This window comes from Cornus florida, unplaced genomic scaffold (assembly GCF_030987335.1).
Source record: "Cornus florida cultivar Cherokee Brave unplaced genomic scaffold, ASM3098733v1 CherokeeBrave_3.0.0_Hap2_Chr11, whole genome shotgun sequence".
NCBI lineage: Eukaryota > Viridiplantae > Streptophyta > Magnoliopsida > Cornales > Cornaceae > Cornus > Cornus florida.
Window position 1 is genome coordinate 35,368,013 of NW_026775581.1, and position 25,151 is coordinate 35,393,163.

Sequence of the window (25,151 nt, forward strand, 5' to 3'; positions counted from 1 at the left end):
CAAAGGGTATCTAAGTAATGGACTATTTAAGTTCAATGTAATGACTGTTGTACCCAAAGCTATTAATGATAATAATAAAGCTAGTGCTTCTTCTGCTTATATTATTGACTCATCTGATGTATGGCATGGTAGGTTAGGAAATGTTAATTATGATACTATTCGTAGATTGATTAACATGGAATCTATACCTAAATTTAATATTGATTTAAATCAAAAATGCCAAACATGTGTAGAAGCAAAATTGACTAGAACCTCATTTCACTCCATAGAGCGAAGTACTGAACCTCTAGCATTAATTCACAGTGATATCTGTGACTTTAAATCTGTGCCAACTAGAGGTGGGAAAAAGTATTTTGTTACTTTTATTGATGACTGCACAAGATATTGTTATGTATACTTGTTAAGAAGTAAATATGAAGCCTTGGAAATGTTTAAACATTACAAGAATGAGGTTGAGAATCAACTTGGAAAAAAGATAAAGATGTTTAGAAGTGATAGAGGTGGTGAATACGAAATACCATTCGCTGACATTTGTTCAGAACATGGTATTATTCACCAAACTACCGCTCCTTATTCACCTCAACAGAACGGTGTTGCTGAACGCAAAAACCGTACCTTAAAAGAAATGATGAATGCTATGTTGATAAGTTCTGGTTTAACCCAGAATTTGTGGGGGGAAGCTTTGATCTCTGCTAATTATGTTCTCAACAAGGTACCTCAAAAGAAATTAAATGTGACACCTTATGAATTATGGAAAGGTCAAAAACCTTCCTATAAATTCTTAAAAGTGTGGGGGTGTTTAGCTAAGGTTGCGGTTCCTACTCCTAAGAAAGTTAAGATAGGACCAAAAACCTTTGATGGTATTTTCATAGGCTATGCACAGAATAGTAGTGCATATCGTTTTCTTGTGCATAAATCAGACATTCCTGATATCCATGTCAATACAATTATTGAGTCAAGGAATGCTTATTTCTTTGAGGATATATTTCCATGCAAAAATCCTCTTAAAAGAAATTATGATACTGCTAATAGCAATATACAAGAGAATATAGACCAAGAGTCTATAAATGATGAAAATGAGGAAGAACCTAGACGTAGCAAAAGAGCTAGAACGTCTAAGTCATTCGGTCCTGACTTTCTGACATATATATTAGACAATGAGCCACAAAGCTACAAGGAAGCTATGTCTTCTCCTGAAGCTAATTTATGGAAAGAAGTCATAAATAGTGAAATTGAATCCATCATGCAAAATTATACTTGGGAGCTGGTGGATCTTCCTCCTGGTACTAAACCTTTAGGGTATAAGTGGATTTTCAAGAGGAAGATGAAGCCTGATGGTTCAATTGAAAAATATAAAGCCCGACTTGTTGCTAAGGGATATAGGCAAAAAGAAGGCCTGGATTATTTTGATACATATTCACCAGTCACAAGAATAACATCCATTAGATTGTTACTAGCTATTGCAGCACTGCAAAACTTAGAAATACATCAAATGGATGTTAAGACTGCCTTCTTAAATGGTGAATTAGAAGAGGAAATCTATATGGAACAACCTGAAGGGTTTATAGTTCCAGGGAAAGAAAAGAAGGTGTGCAAACTTGTAAAATCCTTATATGGATTAAAACAAGCACCTAAACAATGGCATGAAAAATTTGACAAAGTGATGTTGTCAAATGGTTTTAAAATTAATGAGTGTGATAAATGTGTGTATGTGAAAAACACTCAAAATGGATATGTCATTGTGTGCCTATATGTGGATGATATGCTAATAATGGGTAGTAATGATGTTATAATCAAAACTACTAAAAAGATATTGACCAAAAATTTTGATATGAAAGATTTAGGCATAGCTGATGTCATACTAGGAATTAAGATTTCTAGAACATCAGATGGTCTAGTATTATCTCAATCTCACTATATTGAGAAAATATTAGAAAAGTTTAATAAAGGGGATAGTAGTCTTGTAAAGACTCCTGTTGATGTAAATCTTCATTTATCGAAAAATACTGGTCCTAGCATATCACAACGTGAGTATTCTCGCATTATAGGAAGCTTAATGTATTTGACGAATTGCACACGCCCAGACATAGCATACTCAGTTAATAAATTGAGTAGATATACTAGTAATCCAGGAAAGAACCATTGGACTGCAATAATTAGGGTTCTAAGGTATTTAAAATATACTATAAGTTATGGATTACATTATTCTAGATATCCAGCAGTACTTGAAGGATATAGTGATGCTAATTGGATATCAGATACAAAGGATTCTAAATCCACAAGTGGTTATGTCTTTACTATTGGAGGAGGTGCCATATCTTGGAAATCTTCAAAACAAACTTGTATTGCCAGATCCACTATGGAATCTGAATTTATTGCTTTGGATAAAGCAGGTGAAAAAGCTGAGTGGCTTCGTAATTTCTTAGAAGATATTCCAAATTGGCCTAAACCGGTGCCCGCTATATGTATACATTGTGATAGTCAATCAGCAATTAGAAGGGCACAAAATAATATGTACAATGGTAAGTCTCGACATATACGTCGACGACATAATACCGTTAGACAATTGCTCTCAAGTGGGATAATCTTAATAGATTATATCAGGTCAAAAGATAATTTAGCGGATCCGTTTACAAAAGGTTTGACAAGAGAGCAAGTATATAGTTCATCGAGGGGAATGGGATTAAAGCCGAAAGCTAACGAGTCATCTTAATGGAAACCCAACCTAGTTGACTGGAGATCCCAAGATCTAGGTTCAAAGGGACAACAGAAATACTGAATGGCTCACCAGAAGCACTGGGAAGATTCAATCTTCTACCCATTTCTATGATGAGACAGTGTTACCTACAGCGATGAGTAGGATAAGCTATGCTTTTAATGACTCTTATACCTTGAAAATTCAAGTGGGGTATGGTAAGATACTCTTAATAAGAAGTCACCTATATGAGTGTGAAGTGGGGCCGCTTCTATGAGAACTTCTAAGGCTAAGTTTTCTAGAGCGCTCATGAAATACCAGGCGTTGTTCAGGGCCATATGAACACAACCGTGAGAACCGACTTTGTGTGGGAAGGAATTGTGTGTTTGCTATTGTCTTGGTTTATATCAACGGCTGAACAGTTCAAGACATAATGTTCACTGGTTAGCTAGTAAATCCGATAGTAATACACTAGGGAAGGTTCAAGGCCAAAAGCTACCTATCCCGATGCAGTAACTTTCCAATAGTACTCTCTATAGTGTCTGTATCTTGTCCTTTTGTAATCTGCGCAAATTTTCATTCATGTGGGGGATTGTTGGAAACGGCATTAGAAAACGCAAACTTTGGAAGGATTTTTAAAAAGATTCCGCTAAGAATTTTTTGCAAATCTATTGATGAGCGCGTTCCTCTCTGCGAGGAGATGAACGTGGTATATTTATTTTCTCAAATCCATTTCCGGGTGAATGAGAAATTGGCCCCAAAGTAAGTGATTTATAAAGCCTAAATGGGTGTGAATAAAGTGGGAAATGCTTGTCCCACATCGAAAAAGTAGCAAAGCAACCTTGAGTATTTATATGTCTAGTATGGGATTTGGGTTTGGGCCCAAGGGCACCCAAGTTTTTAAGAGGGGGAGGACCTAGGCTAGCCTGGATCCGAACCAACTACCACACGCGTGCGCCGCCCGCCATGTCCGGTCCGGGCTAGGGCGGGGCGGGGCTTGATTGTGAAATGGGTTTAACTTTTTACCCAAAGTTGGAATGGGCCTGTGTGGTTGTAATTTTATTTTGATGCTGGACTTATCAAAATGGGCCTGTTTACTGGGCTGAATTAATGGCCGAGTTGGATTATTTGCTTGCTGGACTGGACGAAATTAAAGGGCTGGGCTGGATCAGAATTTAAAGGATTCAGTTTTAATTTTGAACCAAGAGTTGCACCCTTTACAAATTAAAAAACCACCAACAGTTTTTAATTTTGATTGGTCAACAATGGTTGCACCCATTCGGATTATGGGTGCACTCATTCAGAATAGGCACCAACAAGCCTATAAATACCCATCATTGGGTTCATTTCAATTCACACCAAGTTCAGAAATCTTCTTCTCTTCTTCTGAATTTCTTCTTCTAATTTTTCTTTGTTCGGTTCAGCCACTGGTTTGGGTTCAACCTAAACTGGTTTGGATTGGGTTCGAACCTTGGTTTCCAAGTTTCGGTTCAATCTTGGTTTCCAAGTTTCGGTTCAATTTTGGTCTCCGAGTTAGGGTTCAATCCTGGTCTCCGAGTCTGAGTTCAACAGAGAGTACTACACCGAGCCGGTTCGCCTATTCCATTGGTTTGAAGTGCTACTACCAAAGGAAGAAAAGTAGTTGTATCCTGGGAGATAGACGCCGAAGAGTCCGTTAGCACCGTAGCGGGGCGTATCTGTCTTAAAGCTATAGAATTAAATTCTAGCCTCGACTTTATCAGGTTCTTTTATAGTTTTATTTTCTTGATATTAAACTATATAAATATATATATAGATTATTATAATAAATATTATATTTACAAATAATATTTAAATAAATTATACTATAAATTATACTATATTTACAAATAATATAATAGATACATAATTTTTCAACAGTTTATGGCCTTGATAATTTTATATATTAATGTGTTTCTTGAGCTAAAAATACATATTATTGTTGTGATGTGATGTAATGAAGTATACTATGCTAAAATTTTTGGATGACGTGTATGTAAATAATTACTGAGATTTAATTTTTGTGAAATAATGAGATGATCCCTTAAAAAATTTCTTGAAAGCATGCGATGTTGACATTGTTATAGTTGAATGTGAATTATGGAAAATTACGTATATTCATAGTTTAGTATGGCATGAGGCATTCATGTATTTCACTGGGAAGAAAAAAAGGGGAAAAATGTTTTGAAAAGCAAGAAAATCATTTTTGGGGAAATTATTTTAGAAAAAAATGTTTGGAAAACCCAGACGCCTAGAAGTCCCCTAGTGGTCCGTGGCATTATTGTGGTCCAGAGAGGTTAGGGAGAGACCCTAGCGAGTTTGAGTTACTTAGGCCGAAACGAGTAACGACGCCTTGGAGTTGCCATGTGGTCGTGGATAACTAGTCAATTCTCATCTCGTGACGCCATGAAGTTGCCATGGGTCGAGCTGCACTAATAGTTTGAAAAAGGTGAAACATTATTGTTTCGGAAATGGAGAGCGACATTGCATGGCATGGTATTTCATCGGCATATAGTGCATACTTGGTGGTCGGATGACTTGTTTACATTTTTGTTGATGTTATTGTTGCTTTGTTTGTTTTCTCAAGGTATGATCCCGTTTACTTGTGTTCTATTCTTTGCGTGGATTCACGGGTTATAAGAGTTGTGTCTTAGACGCTTCCTACTGAGCGGCTGGCTCACCACATTACTTAAATATTTTCAGGACACGAAAAAGAGGTGACGGACGACGATCTACCACAAGTTTAGACGGGATTGGAGATCTATATTTATTATCTTTTGTATTAAAACTTTAATATTTTGTAAATGTAATCTTAACTATTTTGTGAAACTTTGGTTTAATTTGTATAATGTTGTAAGTTAGGCATTTTTAAATTTTAGCTATATTTCATGGACTGTAATTTAATGTAATTAAAGTGTGTTCCTTGTAAAGGACTATGAGACTAGGTAGTGAACTGGTGATTCTTTGTTTGGATGAGATGGAGGAACGGGACTTTTTTTATATGTATGTATTGATTTTCGGGATGTTGTATATTATTACATTGTGCATTGGGATATGATAGATTAGTTGTCAGGTGAGGCCATGAGGATATTGTATATTATTGCATTATGCATTGGGATATGATAGATTAGTTGTCAGGTGAGGCCATTGCATTTTATATGTATTTCAGCAGGTAATAATAGGATTTTTTTTGCAGAAGTCATGCCGAAATTTTTATTTTCATTTATTTATTTGTGGTACCGTCAACCAGTATGTTTTTGGGTAGTTACAATCCTTTTTGCAATCTTTTTTATAGTCTAGGGTTCGATTTACAACAATAGTAGGAATATTTTGCACCTTTGCCAAAATTATATTTTGGGATAATTACGTGTCTTTCTAAGTCCCTAAATATTTTCGTAGGCCAATAAATTCTTACTTTTGCATAAAAATTTTCACAAAATCCTGTAATAAATACATGTTACAAGTGAAACTTGTCCCACATCGGATTTGGATGGGGGTTGAAATGTGTATAAATGGGTGGGTATGCAGCACTACCCAACAGTTCGAGCTTTTGGGTAAATGGGCAAGCGCCTACCCGTTACAATTGGTATCAGAGTCAGACCCAATCCTTAATCCGGTGTCACGCCAAGCGCCCGGTCCGGAAGGCGTCCAGGTCTGCCTCCGGGTAAGCAGGGTGGTCCGATCGCAACAAGGGCGTTGCGTGGGATGGGGGTTGAAGTGTGTATAAATGGGTGACTATGCAGCACTACCCAACAGCAAGCGCCCACCCGTTACAATACAATCCCACTATTACCCTTTTCATTTCCCCTTTCTCTCTCACCTTCTCCCCTTAAGCAATTGTTGGCGGCGGCATCGCAGATGTGGCAGCGGTCGAGGATTAAGAACTAAATGAACACACTGTAATTCTTCAATTGGTTACATGAGAATTGGCTTGAGATCGAGGTCGCGAGAATGTGCCAAAACACCCTTTCCCAAAATCTTTTGGTTGACAAACCCTTTTCACGATTCATTTTTTTCTTTCTTCACCTCATCTCCTGCATACAGGAGTTAAGCTTTTATGATGACTTTGAATTCAGATCGTGGAGACAATTTCTGATTTGATGGGCTGAGATTTTGGATTACCTGATTGTTGCGAATTTGCACTGACAGCTTTCCCGGCGTTAAAGATTCGCTAGTTCTTGAAGGAATTGAACCATTTTACTTTCGGTCATGTTATGAATTGATGATTGAGATTTCATGTTCCTAAGTTGAGGAAAAAGATCTTTTTTTTCTAGATAAATTGGTACTACATCCATGGAAATGGAGAGATGGAGGTTGTGGTGGTTGTGGACGTGGTGAAAACTGGGATGTCTACGATGACGTTGCAGGAGCAGGGCAGAAGTTGATGCTGACGGCGATGGTTTGGCATTTCTGATTGATGACCGGGGTGGCAGCGACTCAGTAGATGGAGAGAGAAAATGAAAAGAAAATGGAGGGAGAGAGAGTTTGCATGCTAAGTCAACTCAAGTCAGAGCGAAATAGGTACGTGAGAGTTATAGAATTAAAACATAAATAATAAGAATTTGACTTATGAGAGTGAAAACGAAGCATGAAAGTGACATCGAGAAGAGAATTAATCTCTTAAAAAGGATTGTGTGCATACATACTGTCATCATATACATATATATATGTATATATATATATATATATATAATTTTATTTTATTTTATTTTATTATAATTTTTTTCAAAAGTTATTATTTGCGCAAATTATAAAAGGGAATTCTATGAAAATGAGGTTTTGAGGGTCATAGGACAAAAGAATGGAGTCAAAATCAAATTTTGTAAATTAATAAAATTTTATATAAGTCTGACGTGGATATGAAAAATTACTATACATTATCTTTTTATTCCCAAAATAATCTTCTATTATTGCTATGAATTTATGCTACTGACCCTCTCAAATTTAAAGAGAGAAGAGAAACACATTTATGCCAATCCTCTCAAACTCTTCTTCTCCAGCAGCTCCTCTTTCCTCAAACTCCCGAACACACCGTCAAAATCACTGTAAAAAGAATGAAGTCAAAATCCACTTTTGTGTTCATTTTCTTTATAAATCATCAGTTCTCAATGTAATTTTCTTTCTAACTTTGACTTCTGTCTCCATTTTACTTATTTATTTTTAATTTCCTTTCTAAGTTCTCAATGTAATTTCCTTTCTAACTTTGATTTCCCCTTCTATTTATTTCTATTTTACTTATTTATTTTAATGTAAATTTTTTTATTAAAATAATGAAGTTTCACAATTATTAAAATAAATTTACTAAACAAATAAAATTGCCATTTAAACCGACACTAATAAATATTATAGTCTTTGATTCTATCTATTCTTTCTCACTACCACTGTCAAATTTAAGATCTTCACAGTATATAAATATATAAAAATAAATAAGTAAAATAGAAGGAGAAATCAAAGTTAGAAAGTAAATTACATTGAGAATTGATGATTTATAAAGAAAATGAACAGAAAAGTGAATTTTGACAGTATGTATCAGGAGTTTGAGGAAAGAGGAGCTGCCGGATAAGGAGAGTTTGAGAGGATTTGCATAAATGTATTTCTCTTCCCTCTCTAGATATGAGAGGGGAAGTAGCATAATTTCGTAACAATAATAAAAGGATATTTTGGGAATAAAAAAGATGATATATAGTAATTTTTCATGTCCACGTCAGACTTTTATAAAATTTCATTAATTTGGAAAATTGAATTTTGACATCATTCTTTTGTCTTTTGACCCCCAAAACTCCATTTTTATGAAATTATCCCACTATAAAATGTAGGGAGTTTTGTTGAAGTTTTTTTTATAAAAAAAAAAAAAAGTTAAGCAACTGACATTAAAAATATTATAAATTACAATATCAGACCTTTGGCCAAAACCAAAAAGAGCCAGAAGTCCTAATGGACTTAACTAAGCCCAACAAAGAGCAAAGAAAGGCATGCAATCCTAGCCCAACGAAAATCCTAGCCCAGTCAAAAGGCATGCTATTCTAGCCCTGTTGTTACAAATCCATCCCAATAATCAAACCAGTTAACCACCATTAGCCGTTAAAGGTGGGGTGTCTGGGTAGTAACAAGTGGCTAAAAATAGAAAGGTATACTACTAATATGGACCGAAGGAGTATTTAGAATTTTCTAAATATAGAAAAGGGAAAAAAATGTTTTGAACGGATTGATTGGGTTGAGAACGATCCATCTATTTACTGTCTTCTTGTCTGCGCTTTGTGACTCTTGGTCATGAAACAGATACAATAAATAGGTCCAACACTGTATCATTTATGTCAGCCCAACGGGCATAACGGACGAACAATAAGTAAGTTCAACGGACATAGTGGATCGACAATAAATAGGCACAATGAAATGCTAAACCCAAATTCAACCTTAACCCTATCATCAACCCTAACTATTCAAGTTGAGCCCAACCCATTCTTTTATTTTTAAATCCTAACTTGCAACTCAGGTTAAAAGTTCGGATTACTAATATGATTAATCTTCACCGAAATTTTAATATAATATTGAACTAGTTTTAGATTAAATTACTCTTAAACAAACAAAAAAATTAAAATTTTTTGTAAATTGTAAATAAATTACAAACAAATTCGTAGAAAATTAATTCTCTTAAATATAAACATGCAATAAGTTAAGATTTAGTAAAGGAAGTTGAGAAAAAAAAAAATTATAATAAAAAGGTAATCATAGTTTCAATATTATATATAATGTATTTAAAATTATAAATATATATGAAAATAATATTAGAATTCTGGTTCGGGTTGCTAGTATCTCAACACAAATCCAATCCTAATTAAATTCAAGTTGAGCTTTTTCAACCCACCAACCCTAATTGTAAAAAAAATTGCCCAATCTTGTGAAAAATCGGGCTAGGCTCAGGTTGGTTCGGGTTGCCCAATCAAAGTTGCACCCCTATCAAACACATAGAAACGCAATTTTTCAAAATAAAAACGTTTTAAGCAATAGAAAATCAATCCCAAATGAGCTCAGTATGTTGTATCCAATAGTGTTTGTTCCTCTTTTTCTTTTCTTTTTTTCTTTTTTTTTTCTTTCTTCTATAAAATGATGCACATCAGTATTCTTAAAACCATTTTTCATCCTTATACTGGGTTTCGACATGAAAATAATATATTATTTCATCTGAACTACATCCAAAAATTAAGTTGAAATCTCATATGTCATGACAACAATTTCCTTTTTCTTTTCATATGTTATTACTAACAAAAGCAAAAGTTATTGTGTAATATTACATATACTTGTTTATGTATGTCTAAGTTCTTTCTGATCCGTTGTGGAATAAGAACCTCTAACATTTTACATCATTCAAACTTGTAACTCGTGGAATAAGAACCTCAACATTCTCCACCACACGAACTTGAACGTTCTCATTAAGATCAAACTACCCTGCCTACCCAATGTGACCCCGACACCTCCTGAGCAAGTGTTTGGCTTTATATCATATCAAGGACTGGGTATGGCTCTAATATCACTTGTAACAGATCACTTGTCTTTTAACTCAAAAACTTAAGCTTTTGAGCAATGTCACATATTCGTCCATATATGCCCAAATCCGTTTCAATTACGTTAGACTAGGAAAAGGGAAGACATCGTCCCAATTAAACCTCCATAACTGCCGCCTCCAATTATCTACGACCAACACCTCAATGAACCCACAGGGAACCCATGAAAATTAAATTAGTATTTTTGAAACCCCGAAATGAAACCCATATTCAGTAACTGCTCCAAATTTCTATGCACCCAGTTTGATGGAGCTACAAGCCAGCAAGAGGTTTCACAAGGCTCATCCAAATTTCAAGGGGTTCAGTGATCTTAACATCAAATGGTGACCACAATTACCGCTGTTAGCTTAAACATGAGAACACTGCAATATAGTGACTAATATACCAATAAAGAGCAGCATATAAAGAGCTAATCATGATGTTTTACATAATTTTCTTGTCATGAATCAAATTAAGCCCACGTTTTGGTAGAGAGAGATTGGATTGAGGAGAGAGTAATACTTTATATATAAAGGGTAAAAGAGTCATTTATGATGCATATTCTTTTGGTTCAGTAGCTAGGGTTTATCCCAGTAACCAAAAGAGTAGGCATCTTTAAATTTGGAGCATTCCCCAAACTTCTGCCAGAGACCATAACTAGGACGATTATCTCCAAGGAAGTTCTTATATATATACTTCCGTGGAAATAAATTTATTTATGAGAAGAAATATATAATATATAATTTATATATTATATATTTCTTCTCATAAATAAATTTATTTCCACGGAAGTCGCAAGTTCTTTTATCCATAACACAATCAACCACAAGCAAGCCTCTTTATCCACAATTAAGCACCATATTCTTTCTAATTAAATAGCCACCCATTATTTGCAAAAACAACATGAAAAAAAACATTAACATAATGACGAAAAACCAGAGCGTAACTAAAACCTTCAGCCTAATAAACATGTTCTCTTATTAGGGTCAATCGAATCCGTAAAGCTAATAACACTAAACAACATTCTACCCTTTGGTTGGAACTATGCATGCAATCGTAGTGTAAAATGTGTAAATAGATACAGACTTAAAACTTGCTACAAATTAACGGAGCGGCTTCTGCTCTACTGCCAGGTAGCGGTTTCAAGATGGGAGTACAATCATAATAGCCAATTTGAAAGTGAGGCAGCAGTACAAACAACAAAGGGAGTAGAGATCAAAATGTTAAAGGTTTGATCTTTACACGGGAATTGGCTCCGGTAGTGACTCGGGGGCACCACTGCTACCATTGAGAACAGTCACATTACCATCAGCGTCAACATCCACAATAACCGAATCGCCTTCTTTGATCTCTCTAGCAAGCATCTTCTCGGCCATGCTGTCCTCCAAGAGTCTCATTATGGCTCTTCTTAAGGGCCTTGCACCATAACTTGGGTTGTATCCTTCGTCCACGACCCTGTCTCTGAACCTCTCCGTTACCTGAAGCTCTATTTCCTTGGTTTTCAGCCTCTCAAAGACCTCCTTTAGCATTATATCTGCTATCTCCTTCACCTCCAGCTTCGTCAGCTGTCGGAACACGATCATCTCATCTAATCTATTCAGGAACTCTGGTCTGAAGTATTGCTTCAGTTCCTCTGTCACCAGGCTCTTGATTCGGTTGTAACTGCTATCCTTCTCATCATAATCGAGATCAAATCCAATTCGGCGTCCTCCCTTCTCAATCACGCTACTTCCAACATTCGATGTCATAATCAGAAGAGTATTCTTGAAGTCCACAGTTCTGCCTTTGCTATCTGTCAATCTTCCATCCTCCAGAATCTGAAGCATCATATTGAAGACATCAGGGTGAGCCTTCTCAATCTCATCAAAGAGTACAACAGTGTAAGGCCGCCGCCGAACAGCCTCAGTAAGTTGGCCACCTTCAGTGTAACCTACGTAGCCAGGAGGTGAACCGATGAGCTTGGAGACAGTGTGCCTCTCCATGAACTCGCTCATATCCAGCCGGATCATAGCTTCTTCAGAGCCGAAGTAGTAGGCAGCTAGTGCTTTTGCCAGTTCTGACTTCCCAACACCAGTTGGACCAGAAAAGATGAAGCTAGCAATAGGTCGATTGGGATTCTTGAGTCCAACACGGGCACGACGGATAGCACGGCTGATGGCTTTGACAGCTTCATCCTGGCCAATGATGCGTTTGTGGAGTGTCTCTTCCATCTTGAGGAGGCGATCAGATTCATCAGTCGACACTTTCTCGACAGGTATGCCAGTCCAAGAAGAAACAATGTGCTGAATGTCCACTTCTGTCACAACAGGACCTTCATCCCCTGCCTCGGTCTCTGCCTTGCTCATCTCTTTACCTTTGTCCACAAGTGCCGTAATCTGTGCTTTAAGGTCCATTTCTCTATCACGTAATTCCCCAGCCTGTTCAAAAATTACAGCACTGTAAGCTCACTAGATAGAAATGGTAAAAAGAACTGGTAAAATTAGGCATCTATAAGGCTTAGATACAGTCCAAAAGCATTTAAGGAAAACCCCTAAGTGCTGAATTTTTCTCAAATCTTTTCTAGCTTCTAAACAACTTTATTATGATTTAAATATGGACTATAACTGCATCATATATTTGGTTCATCCTCTTTTACTGAAGAATTAGGCATCACTAGAATTCAATTTATAGGACAGACTGACAGATAAAATGTAACACCACATGACCAAGTACCTTTTCAAAGTCCTGGCTACGAACAGCTTCATTCTTCTCTTTAGTGATCTGCCTGAGCTCTTTCTCGAGCTCTCTGGCTTCTTCTGGAAGCTGCAAAGAAAGACAATGCAGCCTAGCTTATTAAAAGAGCGGCGAAAAAGGGAGAAAAAAACAAGGATGGTAGCAACACTTGACTAAGTGCTCTTACCTGTGCGTGACGAAGTCGGACCCGAGAACCAGCTTCATCAACCAAATCAATTGCTTTATCAGGCAAGAAGCGGTCACTGAATAGACAAAAAAACCAGTCAAATGCATAACAAGATATAACTAGGGTACAGAGGAAAAAGAAAAACATTATGCAGATATAATTATCCACTGAAAAAATATAATACTGAATTAGAAGCCTAAAAATAATCATGAATCTAAAGCTAAGTTTCTTGACAACAAGTCGCCATAGAGAATTTCTCATTTGTGTACCTGTGCAGTGTAAATTTTAATTATTCTCAACAGAATTAATAAAATGTGAATACCATTGAAACCAACCAAGTCGTTATCTCATTTTGTAGTCCCTATTAACTTGATAAGCATACCAAGCACATCCCATAAGACGCTCCACTGGATTCTAAAGAAGCCTACAAATAATCATGAATCTAAAGCTAAGTGTCTTGACAACAAGTCGCCATAGAGAATTTCTCATTTGTGTACCTGTGCAATGTAAATTTTAATTATCCTCAACAGAATTAATTAAATGTGAACACATTGAAACCAACCAAGTCGTCTCATTTTCTAGTCCCTATTAACTTGATAAGCATACCAAGCACATCCCATATGATGCTCCACTGGTTTCTAAAGAGTCTTCTTCTTTTCTTTCCTTTCCTATTTTCTAGTCTTCCCTAACTTGAACAAGAAAACTAAAATATACAACCACCACCACCAAGCATTTTCCCAATTACTTGGGGTCAGCTGCATGAATCCCATGTTTCCATTACACTCTATTTAATGCTATAGCCTCAGTCAATCCACATGCTATCATGTCTTCTTTACTAACTCTTTTTTTTATATATAAATAATATCTTTCTTTACTAACTCTACCCACAAAACAAGAGAACTAAAGTACAAAATCAGAAATAGTGCGATCTAATCCTATATGTTGAGTCTTGTAATTTTTGGTAACGTTTCCCTTTACCAACAGTAAAAATGTAAAACTAATTGATTGTCTTCTATATTTATTAAAATTCTGTTAGTTTCTAGTGTATATTTCCACTAGTTTAAATGTAAAACTACTTGAATGTCTTCTGTATTTATTAAAAATCCTTTTAGTATCCAGTGTACATTTCGTCCAGCTTATATTTCCATCGCTTGTTACAATGATGTGTCATCTATATTACTTACAGCTAGTACCCAACCCCAAGTAGTTTTAATTGAGGCTTAGGCAAGTATTCAATTAAAACTAGAGTTGACAGTATGTGAAGGTTGCCAACTTCATCTAATATTGGTTATCACATCAGGTAGAGTTGATTCTCAAATTTTTGGGGTTCACTAAAAGAGAGAATCCATTGCCAATAAATCTAAACTTCCATGAATATCTATTTATAAATATATAATGAAAACTGATATTTATCAAGAAATAATAGTACATTTCAAACGCTAATGAGCAAATGCTTGCAATGACAAATCCAACATATCTGGTATCAATTACAAGTTGATAAGTCCAGGATGCAGAATAAACCATAAAAAAAAAAGAAAGGAAAATATAAAGAGCATGTCAAACAGTTAAAAATATATATAAACTCTAGAGATGGCATTTATCATATGCTTATAAAGATTGCCAGTTCTGATAGTGCAACACTTTGATTACAAGGAGCATTACTTCCAACTATTTTCTTTCTTAATTTGATACATCATTAATTTAATTATTCTCCAACAAACATAACCCCCCATGATTCAATTTTCTCTGCTGATGGACGTGGCTTTTTATCCATTATAAAGAAGTAAGAGATTTTGATGCTATAAGCACAAATAGCTACTTCACTAGATTTGCTTATAGTTGATTAATTTTAATTTTATAAGGGGATATTTATTTAATCTACCTAATATTGTCAGTAACGTTGTGCATACACGCAAAATACAGAATACAACTTCAGAATCAGTTATCACGGGAACCACATACCTGATGTACTGGTACGACAATTGTGCAGCAGAAACTAAAGCTTCATCTGTATATCGAAGTTTGTGGTGAATCTCGTATCGCTCTCGCAGCCCTTTCAGAATCTGTATAGTTTCATCAACAGTTGGTTCAGGCACCTTAACTGGCTGGAATCGCCTCTCCAGAGCTGGGTCTTTCTCAATATGCTTTCTGTATTCATCAAGTGTTGTGGCACCAATACACTGCAAAAAGTGAGATAAAACATAAAAGTAAATATTTGGTAATAAATTAATATATTAATAGGCATCAAAACAACTAATCCAAAAAGAAGCATTTCCGCAAAATGTATCAAATGATACAAACTTGGTATGAAGCAAGCACAACTAGATTCAATACATAGAGAGTCAAGAACTCAATGATTTTCAATCGGCCACTCATGAAATTATTTCAATGATATATTTTAACTGTAACACTTTGATTAAGCACTGTGTTCTACACTGGCACTTTCTGCACATCTCCCATAATTTGAAAAATTATCTCCATATTTCAGACACATGATCAACTATTCTCACACCCACGGACACATGCCATGGCTGCTGGGATGGGAGACATTTTTATTATTAAGTACAAAATAAAGCTAAAAAGAAGAATGATTAGTATCTATTTAAAAATTATGGATTTGAACCCAATCTTTTCGGGAGCAACCCTAAATGCTTCTTCAAAACAGTAAAGTGAGGATAATGTCTTTAACATGTCAAATTCCTATTCAGGGAACATAGCCAGAACGAAAATACGAAATAGAACAAAAGTGAATAAGAAAGCTAGCGATATTGTTTGGGTGCATTTATTGGTTCTGACTTACTTGCAGTTCGCCTCTTGCAAGAGCTGGTTTTAAAATGTTTGCAGCATCAATTGCCCCTTCTGCTGCTCCTGCTCCAATTAATGTGTGCACCTCATCAATAAATAGTATTATCTCATCACTTTGCTTGATTTCCTCCATCAACTTCTTTAATCTTTCCTCAAATTCTCCACGATATTTTGTGCCAGCAACAAGAAGACCCATATCCAGGGTTATAACCTGAATAGCACACAAGTAACCTCCACTTCTTTAAAAATAAATAAATAAAGAACAACAATAACATTCCACACAACTGATGAGAAACATTGAGATGCATGCCATGATTTTGTGCACACCAGGAAGTTATTATTCTATTTTAAAACAGAATTCTGAAGACAAGAACATTAAGAAGTCAAAGTAATCATAACACTATACAAAATCTTTTTCTGAGATGTCAAAAGATTTTTTTGTGGTACACAGAAAAAAACAGCTTACACACTCATTGTAACATTCATATAAGATTAAGGACTTGTGTAACTGAAAAAAGAATTTGTCAGTGTTGTACACTAGCGTAACATATTACAAATGGCTTTGCGAAAAAACTCCAGCAAGAAGCAAGACCAACATCTAATTCTCACATGCAACAACCCAGGTATGGAGACAAGCTAGTGGGATATATATATATATATATATATATATATATATATATATATATTTTTTTTTGATAAGTGAGAAGCTAGTGGGATATTATGTGACAAAAGAATGGCGCATAGACTAAAAGGAAAATTCTATAGGACCCTTGTTAGACCAACTATGTTGTATGGAGCGGAATGTTGGGCCCTAAAAAAGAAACAAGAACAACGCCTTCATGTAGCGGAAACGAGAAAGTTAAGATGGATGAGTGGAGTTACTAGAAGAGATAGGGTCACTAATGAAAGTGTGACAGAAATTAGGTGTGGCACCCATTGGTGAGAAAATTAGAGAAAATCGACTTAGATGGTTTGGGAGAGAATGCATGTGTCTGACCCCATTCATATGGGATTAAGGCAAGGATGATGATGACAATGTAACAGCTCAGGTGATACTGCGCAAGTGAGGTCACAGTTTCACTACCCAACACTCCCATGCGAGTAACTCCACTATATAGAAATGATCTTCATAGAAAAGATAGGATCGCAAATAGTAGTGCTTTTTGTTTAAGACCGACGGTCGACTTACTGATGATAGAAATAATCAAATTTCAATGAATTCAGGTGTTCAGCTTGAAACACATGCTGGATTCTAACTCTCCAGATATTCTCATATAAAAACCCTAGAAAACCTTTCTGATACTTGCCTTCTATGTTAATTAGAGCCAGATACATGTATCATATATGTTCTATATGTTTAAATGTCTGGCCTCCCTAAACCCCAAATCTTAAGATATGTGGACTCAGCTTGAAATGAGTCCAATGGAGTCAACTGATATGCGTCCAAAAACTGGATACAGTTTCCACTTCTTGCACACTTAAAAACACATTAGGTAATATAAAAGTATAACAGATGATGTTATTTTTCTTTTAAGTGTACTCAATAATCAAAATCAGATGAAATATAGTGAAGAAAGAGAGTAATCATCAATCTCAAAAGTACGTAACCCTTCTTTGCAATCACATTTGAGTTCTTCCATCATCATGGACAGAGGATCCAGGCGTTCAATTAGGGTATATGTCAGACAAATATCCCATAAACATAACCATGTCATGTTGTGTTGACACGTGCTCATTAAGGGGTATAGGAGGGTCCAGGTAACACAGCTTGCCTTACTCATAACCGCACAAACTTTGAAGCAAAATCCCAAGAAAACGAGGATAGCTTCTTTTATGTGACATAATATTGCTAAACTATAGCTCTTTTTATGTGAAAAAATAAAATAAAAATATCCTTGTTTCTTGGGATGGATGTAAAAGAAAAGAGAGAGAGAGAAGAAACTTCTTGTGGATGAAACATCAAGGCATAAAATAATTTTAGATCGATAAGATGTTTTCCAAATACAATCAGAAAGAATTGGTCCTCATATTCCAAATTACAAAGATCTATAAGTTTGATTCCTAGACAGATTCAAGTCCAGGACCTGCACTTCAAACCCACAGTTCAAGATTAGCAAAACAGTTTATGCCTTGGTAGTGTTTTCAACATCTACATGAACTTATACTCACCTTCTTCCCCTCAATTGTTTCTGGAACATCACCAGTTGCAATTCGTTGAGCAAGGCCTTCTGCAATGGCAGTTTTTCCAACACCAGGCTCTCCAATAAGGCAGGGGTTATTTTTCGTCCGCCGACCCAAAATTTGAGTCACGCGTTCAATTTGTTGTTGCCTTCCAACAACAGGATCCAGTTTACCCTAAAAATGTAAAAGATCAGCTTCAAAAATCAGTCTTCCTATGAAGAGCAATTTAATTCATTTGTGAGAAAAGTGAACTTTATTTGCAAAATACCTCCTCTGCCAGCTTTGTCAAATTAGTGCCATACTCTTCTAGTGTCGGCATCTTATTTCCAGAGGATCCGCCTCCAACGCCAACACCAACAGTGTTATCTGCATTTTCTCCAACCATTCGAATAACCTACTTGCCCCGATGAAGATTCTACTTTAGCTCATTACAATTTTGGAGAAAAAATCAAGAAAATTCAACAAAAATTAATTGGTTAGGCACAACTTATAAGGTTGTACTGCTTGCCTGTGTGCGAATGGTACTTGGATCAGCACCTAAGTTCTCAAGGACACGGGCTGCCACACCTTCACCTTCACGAAGCAACCCCAGCAGCAAATGCTCAGATCCAATATAGTTATGGCCTGAAACATTAAGCAATATGGCTAACTAATTAGGTTCCAGATTTGTTTCAATATTAGTTAAAGTTATCAATGCGTGTGTAAGTGTGGTTCAGAACCTAACATTTATTAACTAAAGTAACTGTATTATAGATGTTTACACAAATGAGAAGCCAGAACAGAAAGTTCTTTGTGTACACATAACAGGAACAGCAGTCACAAACATCATTGGAGCAAAGGCTTTCTCGATATCTTCAAATGTACAAGTTTTAAAAGCTAACCCACTGAGAAAAAAGAAGAAATTACCAAGCTGTCGGGCCTCCTCTAGCGACAGTTCAAGAACACGCTTTGCACGAGGAGTAAATGGAATCTCCACAGCAACAAATCCACTTCCCCTTCCAATAATCTTCTCCACTTCCACACGTGCATCTTTCAAATTGATTCCCATGGATTTGAGAACCTTAGCAGCAATGCCAGTGCCCTCACCAATAAGGCCCAACAAAATCTGCTCCGTGCCAACAAAATTATGACCAAGCCTTCTAGCCTCTTCTTGTGCAAGCATAATAACCTTTATTGCTTTTTCTGTAAATCGCTCAAACATTGCTTTCGGTGCAATTCGGTTAGCCTTTCCCCGACGGATTGCAGTTGCAGCTGCCACCTTAGAATGGAAATCTTGGCCAGATCTTACCATAGTATCTAAAGCATTGGATCCTCGCAATCCTGAGAAACCCCTCATCCTCAGTGGAGGCAGTTGTAAACCAAGTACCATTTTGGGGGTCCTATTTGGTTTCCCAGATTCTTTTAACTGCCCATTCTTTTCACCAGCAACTGCAGAAAGAACAGTAGATTGAACCAGAGCTCTGGCCATAACTGCCACCAAATGATCTGCATTGCATGATGAAACAAATTACACAGCAACTCATTGGCATTAAATTGTAAGAAACAGGTCCAAGCATGATCAACTTGCATACATCAGTACAAGTAAATATGTTCCAAGTAATTCTATACAATTGAACTATAGCCGCAACAGTTAAAAAGAAAGTTGAATGATCAACCCAATTGCTAATTTCCGATTCAGCAAAATGAAGAATTTACAAATTACAAGCTGTACAAAAGCAAAGAGAAATTGCAAGGGTCAAGAAAGAGCGATAATGAAACAAAGAATAGACTTGCATTATCAACACAATTAGTCCATCAGGGCCATAATTAAGATGACCTCCCATAGAAGTTTATATGAATTCTTTTCATTATCTATACTTCCTATCCTCATATTAAAAAGCAAATCAGGGGGTGAATTAGTAAAGTATCAAGATAAATAAAAGGCTAATAATCAATAAATTCTGGACAAACAATCTTTGGATAAAAATATCATTTTCAAAGACATGCCCATAGGAAGTGGCTTCAATATTATATAACAATCAAGAATGCCTTGCAACATCCAAGAAATAAAAAGCCCAAGAAGAACCTTAGTTGCTAGTTTACAGCAAAAACAGGTGAATAAACACCTCACCCACAACAGACAATAAGTTGGATGAAGACTTTAGAAAAGAAAATGGTGAAGAAAATAAGTCTTAATAAATTAAAAAAAAAAAAAAAACTATTTTATGATCAGTGTTCCATGGAGTTGGACAATTTACATGCCTTCTTGCCCTGCATGAAATAATTTGAGAAACCTCGATAACTTGAAAACTCAACTAAACTGACTGAAACTGGAATTACAAGGGAACAAGCTAATTATCCAATAATAATTGAAGCCAAGTTACAAAAAAAAAAAAATCAAAATAGAAGCCTAAAAGAAAATAGCTATGCTCTCAATATACTTCAACATGGCAAAATCACATCCACGGATAAGCTCAACAAAATGAGAAGGAACAATCATTAGACCAAGTAGCAGTAAAAGAAAATATTTTACTTTGTCCAAAAGTGAAACAAGCAAGATAATCTACATTAGGTATCCATATAATTAATCTGTTCAGATGGTTGAATAACAAGACTAGCAGTTGAAAATTATCCCTAGAGATTTTTTTACATCTGTATCCAAACCAATCGATTCAACAAACAAATTTTTTTTTTTTGATAAGTAAATAAAATATAGCTTCCAATAAATGTAAGCAAGCATAAAGTAACAGAGAGCTTATGAGATAAGAAGCTAATTGTGTCGCAAGTCCTGTTTTTATATATTTCAATTCAACAAACAATATCACCTCAAAGATTATAGCTTTCAGTCAATTTGCTTATAACGAAGGCCACAAAATCATTAGAAGATTCAGAACACAACCCAACCTAGAGAGAATTTTGACAAGCAAATTAAAAAAGCCCTAAATTGGATAGTTCTCATAAAGAAAAATTGAATCACAACTCAAAAAAAAAAAACCCTAAGTTGAATACCTCATAAATAAAAATATGGACCAACTGGATTGATGTGTACTTGATGATAAGTATGTATATATGCATATATAAATAGGAAGGTAATATTTGCACTCTCCTTTTTTATAAATACAATTCATTTTTAGTTTTTAAAAGAATACCCCTAACACATAATTCTCTCATTCACGAATTAAGGTCATTAAGGTCAATTCGAATTAAGGTCATTAAGGTCAATTCACTTTAAAAGTGAACTGCATTTATCAAAAATCCAAGTGCTAATATCATCTCCCTATAAATATATACCTCCCTGAATATAAAATTTGTACCCCTACTCAATAACTCCTAGATGTCTCCCACTTTCTGTTTGGTGTTGCAATTTAGCGGATAGAAGCGCTTTTAATTTAAAAGCAACTTACTCTCAGTTATGCTTGATGACATAAAAAGTACTCTTCTGCTCAACAATGATTATCCTTGGGAAACAAATTGCTCTTTAAAAAGTCAGTCTTAAAGAAACTAATTAAAGCTTTTACAAACTGTCCTTTAGGTTTTGGAAACTTTCTTGGACATGAACCTTTAATTTTTTTGAGGTCTATTCTTGAAATTTCAAAAGAAGATATGCATAAAATATATGTCACATTGAGAAGTAGAGTTCCCCAAAAGGGCACTCTTTTCTTTTTTTCTTTGAGGGGAAAAACATTATTGCTTTTTGGTGGCAAAGATTTTGGTATGACAAAATTTTCAACAAGACTCAAATTTGATGTCTTTTGAATTATGTTTGTAACTCAAGATAGAATCTATAAAAGAAATATAAAAATCATCAATGTATATTAGAGGAAAACCATCTTTTTTTTAAGTATTGCATTATTAAATCCTATCTTTCCTTCAAACAATCAATATACTAGATTGTTTTAGAAGCTAGAACTAGGAAACCAAGTAGGAATACATCAATAATGTCACTGTAATCGAATCATGCACGAACATGCTTCTTGAGATTTTATCTGTGTTAGAAGTTACGAAAATTTGGTTGGTGACAGTGACCAGAAATAAGCAGCAGCAAATAGGGCTGCACACCATTAAGATTGGACCAATTTCCAGATAAATTGAAACCAATACCATTTTAACAGTTCCAAAAAAAAAAAAAAAAAAAAAAAAAATTTAAATTCAACTGAACCACTAAAACCACCTAAGCCAAACCAATCCGAACCTTAGGATAAAGGACTGGATCAGTTCGGTTTATGAGAAAAGGAATATATTTTATAAACTGCAATCAATTACTAGCCAAATTTCTGAGAAAGTTGCTACATACATACAAATACCAAATTATGACAAATTTTCTAAAACAAATCAATTTCCAACAAAATTTGGATCCGAGATACAGAATTGGATGAGAAAATTGCTGTTCATCGGAGAATCACATAAAATACAAAAACTAGAACATTGATTATTATCAAAGATCCTCAACCAAATAAAATCATAACAATAAATAAACAAAGGAAACTCAGAACAAACAGTATGTGCTGTGTGTGAAGAACATAGACCACAGACAGGAAATGACGAGAGATATTTCAAAGGAAGCAGCGAAGGTGTGTGTGATGGTGGTGAAGTGGGTGGCTTGTGACGGTGGTGAAGTGAAACCGACCGGTGGTGGGGTGATGATACCTGAGTGGCGTGGGGTGAGAACCGAGGGCTTCGTCAACGGTGAGTTTCAGCTGGCAGGAGCAAATGAACGGTAGGCGTTGGCAGACCAAGGGTTTTCAGATTAGGTTGCTATATTGGCACAAATTTTTAAAGGTACATAGAGTGTAAAAGCAAAATACTGTTAAATCATATATATATATATATATAGTAAGGTCGGTTCAATTTGTTCGGGATTGTTTTTTTCTTCTTTCTTGTTTTTTTTTTTTTTTGGTAAAAGTGAAAATTTAACCAAATTGACTTTTATACCAAACAACACTATAGAAAGAAAAAAAAATAATAATAATAATAAAAAAGCTGATTATATTTTTTTATTGGCAAAAAATTACACCCTTGGTGATTGAAAAACTATTTATTACCAAAATCACACAATTCTTCTTAATCGGTGTCGCTCTCAAACTCAAGCGCGTTCTCTTTCTCACGCTCAGCGTATGCTCTGATTCAAATTCTCACTATTTTTTATTTAATTATGCTCACACCTCCCACTCTTGAATTCGTTCACGCTCTCATCCTAGCGCTTTATGTGACTTAATTTATTATCACTATTTTAAAGTAAATTGTAATTAGCATAATATGCATTGCTTGATATAATATTCAATATTTTGAGTTTAAATTTAGCCTAATTTTGTAATTAAAACTGAAACACCTTACTTGAGTTTTTTTTTTTTTCTCCAATACTTGAGTTTAAAAAGTTACCCTTTTTCCCTATTAACTTAAACTATTAGAGACACTCTATTAACATAAAAACTCTATTTTAAAATATAATATTTTTTATATATTTATTTATTTATTACTGAATAGTATTCATTGAAAGCTATTTATTAGAGTAGCACGAAAAAAAAAAGCGTGTAGAATTACATACCAAGTGTTTAGGTGAAAGGTGGTGTGTTCAAGACCTCTAAAGGCATGTGGGTAATTTTATTTGCCAGAATAAAATAGAGAATATTTAATTTTTATCATTTTATTATTTTAGAAATAAAAAATTACATGGATGAAATTGAACTCTCCTCATTTCTGAAAATATATCTGAATACGAGAGGCCCAACTGAAAATATCTTGTAGTAGTGGGCCAACACCCCCTTCGTTTCTAACATGAAGCCTTCTTGTTCATGCCACCGCCAAGGCCATTTCTTGTCCTTTTTTTCTTTCTTTTTGGTTTTTATTTGATTTTGTGTTGAACTTTTATATGAACTTGCTTCATTGTGTAAACGAATAGGCTGCAGTGAAAATAATTCAGGAGCGACAAATTATACATATAAATTGGTGTGATCACTAATTTTTATTTTGTATAATTGCATAACATTTACATTTTATCAAAACGGTCTATAGTCTAACAGTATTGTCACGATCGAAATAAGGACAATAACAAGATATGATTTAGAAATCATTCTAATAAAATCAACAAGAATCATTTCGAATATATAAATTCACGGTCCATTCATTATATGTAAGTTACAAACAACCTCAGAATTTGTGTAGTGGTTACTCATAATTTTGTAGAAAATTCAATGAGACAGTAGTAGTACTCAGTTAGACGAAAAGTTTGCGCATCGGTTAAAAGAAAATTCATAAAAAATACATTTTAGATCGGAACAAGGCAAACTATAATTATTTAGAAACTAAACCCGGAATGCAACATGATTGAGCCACTTTGGATGTGGAAACATTGTCAATTAAATCAGTTTCTAGAACTAGAAACAACTTTATAGTGTGAGCTAAAATAAACTATCGGGAATTGAGAAAATTCTAAGACTTTGATTTTTAGAAATTAGACATGGAAGTCTAAAACTGAAATTTTTGATAATTTTTTAATGTCAAGAAGTTTGTCAAACAAGTTTATAAAAATCAATTTCTAACTCTGACGCAAACTGAGCGCAGGAACTCCGGAAGTTTTAGAAAAATAACTACCCATCCAAAGTTCACAAAATTTTACAGAAATATACTAGATGCATAGGGGAACGTGTTATAAAAATTTCAAATCATTCGAAATGCTACAACCTCTTGGAGAAAATATTGAATTTTAGCATAATGAACATCCTTGTTTGTTCCAAATCCAAAATTTAGGCTATAATTCGTATGAAACCTAAACAATATATAGTCCATAAAATATCTAGAACAGATATAATAACAACTTGTTTAGATCAAATTATCAAATTACATCAATTTCCTAGCTTTAAGCATTTAATCAAACACTAAGTATACAAGATCATGTTAGTCTTCAATTTAAAAAATCCAGCAACTCCAAGTCTTGTAAATGGGCTCATTAAATTGTTAGTATTTTGTTTACCCTAGCATAGCGAATTCTATCTGGATAGTAGAGATATGTTCCTTGATAATCTAAAATGATATT

The 25,151-nt window shown here is 34.9% G+C and overlaps 1 protein-coding gene across 1 annotated transcript; it reads right to left on the minus strand.

Moving 5' to 3' along the window:
- Positions 1-11,197: 11,197 nt before the first annotated feature.
- LOC132283353 (ATP-dependent Clp protease ATP-binding subunit ClpA homolog CD4B, chloroplastic) lies at positions 11,198-22,921 on the minus strand. Its single transcript, XM_059785292.1, has 10 exons — positions 22,766-22,921; positions 19,046-19,624; positions 18,648-18,763; positions 18,408-18,533; positions 18,128-18,313; positions 15,954-16,169; positions 15,116-15,333; positions 13,154-13,229; positions 12,967-13,056; positions 11,198-12,671 (listed from the first exon to the last, which is right to left on the minus strand). The coding sequence occupies exons 2-10, from the start codon at positions 19,605-19,607 to the stop codon at positions 11,493-11,495; spliced, it is 2,769 nt and encodes a 922-aa protein (XP_059641275.1). The 5' UTR covers positions 19,608-19,624; positions 22,766-22,921; the 3' UTR covers positions 11,198-11,492.
- Between the last annotated feature and the right edge of the window lie 2,230 nt (positions 22,922-25,151).